The 3,534-nt window shown below is 57.1% G+C and overlaps 1 protein-coding gene across 1 annotated transcript; it reads left to right on the top strand.

Moving 5' to 3' along the window:
* Nucleotides 1-753: 753 nt before the first annotated feature.
* Nucleotides 754-3,528, top strand: TBL2 (transducin beta like 2). Its single transcript, XM_004705993.2, has 6 exons — nt 754-921; nt 1,130-1,314; nt 1,735-1,886; nt 2,087-2,213; nt 2,502-2,654; nt 2,963-3,528. The coding sequence occupies exons 1-6, from the start codon at nt 769-771 to the stop codon at nt 3,423-3,425; spliced, it is 1,233 nt and encodes a 410-aa protein (XP_004706050.2). The 5' UTR covers nt 754-768; the 3' UTR covers nt 3,426-3,528.
* The last annotated feature ends 6 nt before the right edge of the window (nt 3,529-3,534 follow it).

The raw sequence follows: 3,534 nt of genomic DNA, 5'->3' as shown, positions 1-3,534 counted from the left end.
GCCCTCATGAACCCTTGGTGAGTTATAGATTATTTTTCCCATAGCCTGTAACTTTTTATAGGAGTAGAAAGCAGCATAGCTTGCTCTGCTCATCCCTGATTGCCTGGAAGCCGGTGAACTTGAATGCTTGTGGCAGGTACTCCTGAGCGTTACCTGCTTCTCCCACCCTCTCCATAAGGCAGCCCCGGCCTAGAAGGATATAGTAACTTGGCCGCAGGCAGGCCCACCAGTTAGGCCACCGTACACATTATTGCCTACCTCAGTTTGCCGTGAGTAGGAATCAACCTGTCGCCAGTGGGTTTGGGGTTTTGAAGGGTGCTGGGCTGTGAGCCCCCCAGAGCTGCTAGGGGAGGGGACCCGTGTTTTGGATTAGATGACTGAGCAGCCAGCAGCCTCCTCAGGACTCCTTGGGGTACCAAGCACCTGAACCCAGGTCATTCCAGAACCTTCTGGGTCTGGATTCTCTTCTCAAGGACATGGGTCCTTGCTGCATCCGGTTGGTTCATCCCTCTGGACTCAGCCGGGGCTCGGCAGATGGTAAAACCAGTTACTGCCTAAGCCAGCTGTGGGTGTCCTCGTAGAACTGGACTCCCATCGCTGCTTTACCACAAGCCATCGGCCAGGCTTTTTCCGCCCTGGTTCCTCTGGGTTGACCTGATCCTCTGATATTTCAGTGAGCCAAGTGGTTTTGGGGAGTCAGTCCCCACCCCAGACAACAGCATATCATGGGTGACCAGGACACGCTTCCTGGACTAGGGAAGTGGGTGAATGACGTGGCCCTTTCTTCTAGGCCACAAAGCAAATGGACTGCCCGCTGACAAAGCTCTGGGCTCCAAGAAGCAGAAACAGCAGCAGCGGCTTCGCAAGGAGAAGCGTCAGCCACATGCCTTCACTCACCGGCTCCTGGCTGCGGCACTGAAGGTATGTGGGTACCCAGGCACACGCACTCACACGCACAGGTACATGCGTGTACGCATCCCAGCTTTTCCCTGTGAGTGGGTCATGCATGTTGCAGACTCCTTAGAACACCCAAGTCCTTGGGGATGCGCCACCCACACCCCTCCTGCCGTTCTCAGCCTATGGGCTGTTAAAGGGGATTCTGTTCACACTCCCTGCCCCTCTTTCCCAGAGCCACAGTGGGAGCATCTCTTGCCTGGACTTTAGCAGCAATGGCAAGTACCTGGCCACCTGTGCCGATGACCGGACGGTCCGCATCTGGAGCACCAAGGACTTCCTGCAGCGGGAGCACCGCAGCATGAGGGCCAATGTGGAGCTGGACCACGCCACCCTGGTGCGCTTCAGCCCCGACTGCAGGTGGGATGGGGCACACCCTCAGGCTTGCCTGCAGGCACCCAGCCTCAGGCGTCGGTTCATCCCATTTCTGGTTGGGGGTCATGAGGGTGAGCCAGGATCTCCCTGCAGGTGGCCGACAGCATCTGGGTGCTGGCGGGTGCACTGCCTGGGACTTAGCAACGAGGATGTGCCGCAGCGTGCTCCCATGGGATTCCTGGAAGCGAGAGTCGTTTCCTGAATTTTAGGAAGAAAGCAAAGGAGCTCTGAGAGTCCTGGCTCCCGACACACCTTCCGAGAAGCCAGCGGTTTAATTTGGAACCCCCAACTATTGGGCAGGAGGGGAAAGCGATACACATACACACACCACCCTAGCAGAGCGCCTGGCGCCCAGAGGCCTCCATGTCCCCCTGAGAGCAGGACTTGTCTGCTCCCTGTATCTAGAGCCTTCATCGTCTGGCTGGCCAATGGGGAGACTCTCCGTGTCTTCAAGATGACCAAGCGAGAAGATGGGGGCTACACCTTCACAGCTGCCCCAGAGGACTTCCCCAAAAAGCACAAGGCGCCCATTGTCAACATTGGCATTGCTGACACAGGTGAGACAAGAGTGGAGCCCTCCCTTGGCAGTTGGGGGCATGGCTGAAGGCGTTAATGCTCAGCCCTGTGCGACAGGGTACTCTGCCGCTGAACAGCCTGGCTCTGGGCATCGGAGATCCTTCTCCAAGGCTCCATGGAGGATAACAGCCCCTTGGGCCATTGCCCTCCCAGTGCCTGTCACCACCACCTCTCCCTGCAGGGAAGTTCATCATGACAGCCTCCAAGGACACTACCATCCTTATCTGGAGCCTGAAAGGCCAGGTGCTGTCCACCATCAACACCAACCAGATGAACAACACGCATGCTGTCATCTCCCCGTGTAGCAGGTGAGGCAGGAGGGTCAAGCCAGGAGACCACTTCCAGTAGTGGAAAGAAAATCCTACAGGGTGTGCTCCAGGCTCCAGGCTCCCCCTTCTAATGCTTTGGCTTCATGCAGGGCACCATCTCTTCAGTCGAGTTCTAGAACATGGCAGCACTTTCTAGAAGATACTGTGTTGCATGGGTTGCTGGGTGGATGGATGAGATAGTGTTCATTGTCTTGGGAAACGGGTTTAGTGGATTTGCAGAAACCTTCTGCCTGATAAAGTCTTAAAGGAGCTTGGGATTGGGTGCAGGTTTGTGGCCTCTTGTGGCTTCACCCCGGATGTGAAGGTTTGGGAAGTCTGCTTCGGAAAAAAGGGGGACTTCCAGGAGGTCACGAGAGCCTTTGAACTGAAGGGCCACTCAGCGGCTGTCCACTTCTTCGCTTTCTCCAATGACTCCCGGAGGTGAGCGCCACGTTTCTGATTCTTGACCAGTGGTCCTTCTGCCTATTTCCTGCAGTGGTTCGAGGGTGGGGGAGGGCTCTCAGACTCACCATCAAGTTGATTCCCACTCATAGCACCCCAGTTAGACCCTGTAGAACTGCCTGTGGGGGTTTCCAAAATGATTACTAGGTCTAGAAATCCTCGCCTTTCTCTGGCAGAGCAGCTGATCTGTTTTGAACAACGGCCCTTGCCATTAGCAGCCCAACTCGTAACCCATTCTGCTCCTCGTGTGTTGGGGGCTGCTAGAGCCATGCTTTTCCCTGCTGCAGGATGGCCTCTGTCTCTAAGGACGGCACGTGGAGACTCTGGGACACAGACGTGGAATACAAGAAGCAGCAGGACCCCTTCTTGCTGAGGACAGGCCGCTATGCCGAGGCAGGCACCATGTCGTGCCGCCTGGCTCTCTCCCCCGACGCCCAGGTCCTGGCTCTGGCCAGCGGCACCAGCATCTGCCTGTACAACACCCGGCGAGGCGAGGAGGAGGAGCGCTTTGAACAGGTCCACGGGGAGTGTATCACTGACTTGTCCTTTGACCTTACGGGCCGGCTTCTGGCCTCTTGCGGGGACCGGGCAGTGCGACTCTTCCACAATGCCCCCGGCCACCGTGCGGTGGTGGAGGAGATGCAGGGCCTCCTAAAGCGGGCCTTCAACGAGAGCACCCGCCAGAGGCTACAGCAGCAGCTGAGCCAGGCTCAGGAGGCCCTGAGGAGCCTGGGTGCGCTGAAGAAATGACTTTCTGGGCAGGACCTGGCCTCCAGGGCCACCACCTCCTTCCCAGGTACTCCCCAGCTAGAAGCCTTTTGAAAGGAGTCTCTTAATCGGTGACATGATACCCATCCCA

This window comes from Echinops telfairi, unplaced genomic scaffold (genome assembly GCF_000313985.2).
Source record: "Echinops telfairi isolate 266 unplaced genomic scaffold, ASM31398v2 ScPeMD7_5;HRSCAF=22, whole genome shotgun sequence".
Classification (NCBI taxonomy): domain Eukaryota; kingdom Metazoa; phylum Chordata; class Mammalia; order Afrosoricida; family Tenrecidae; genus Echinops; species Echinops telfairi.
The sequence above is the reverse complement of the archived record's forward strand: the minus strand, read 5'-3'. Positions and strand labels throughout refer to the sequence as shown.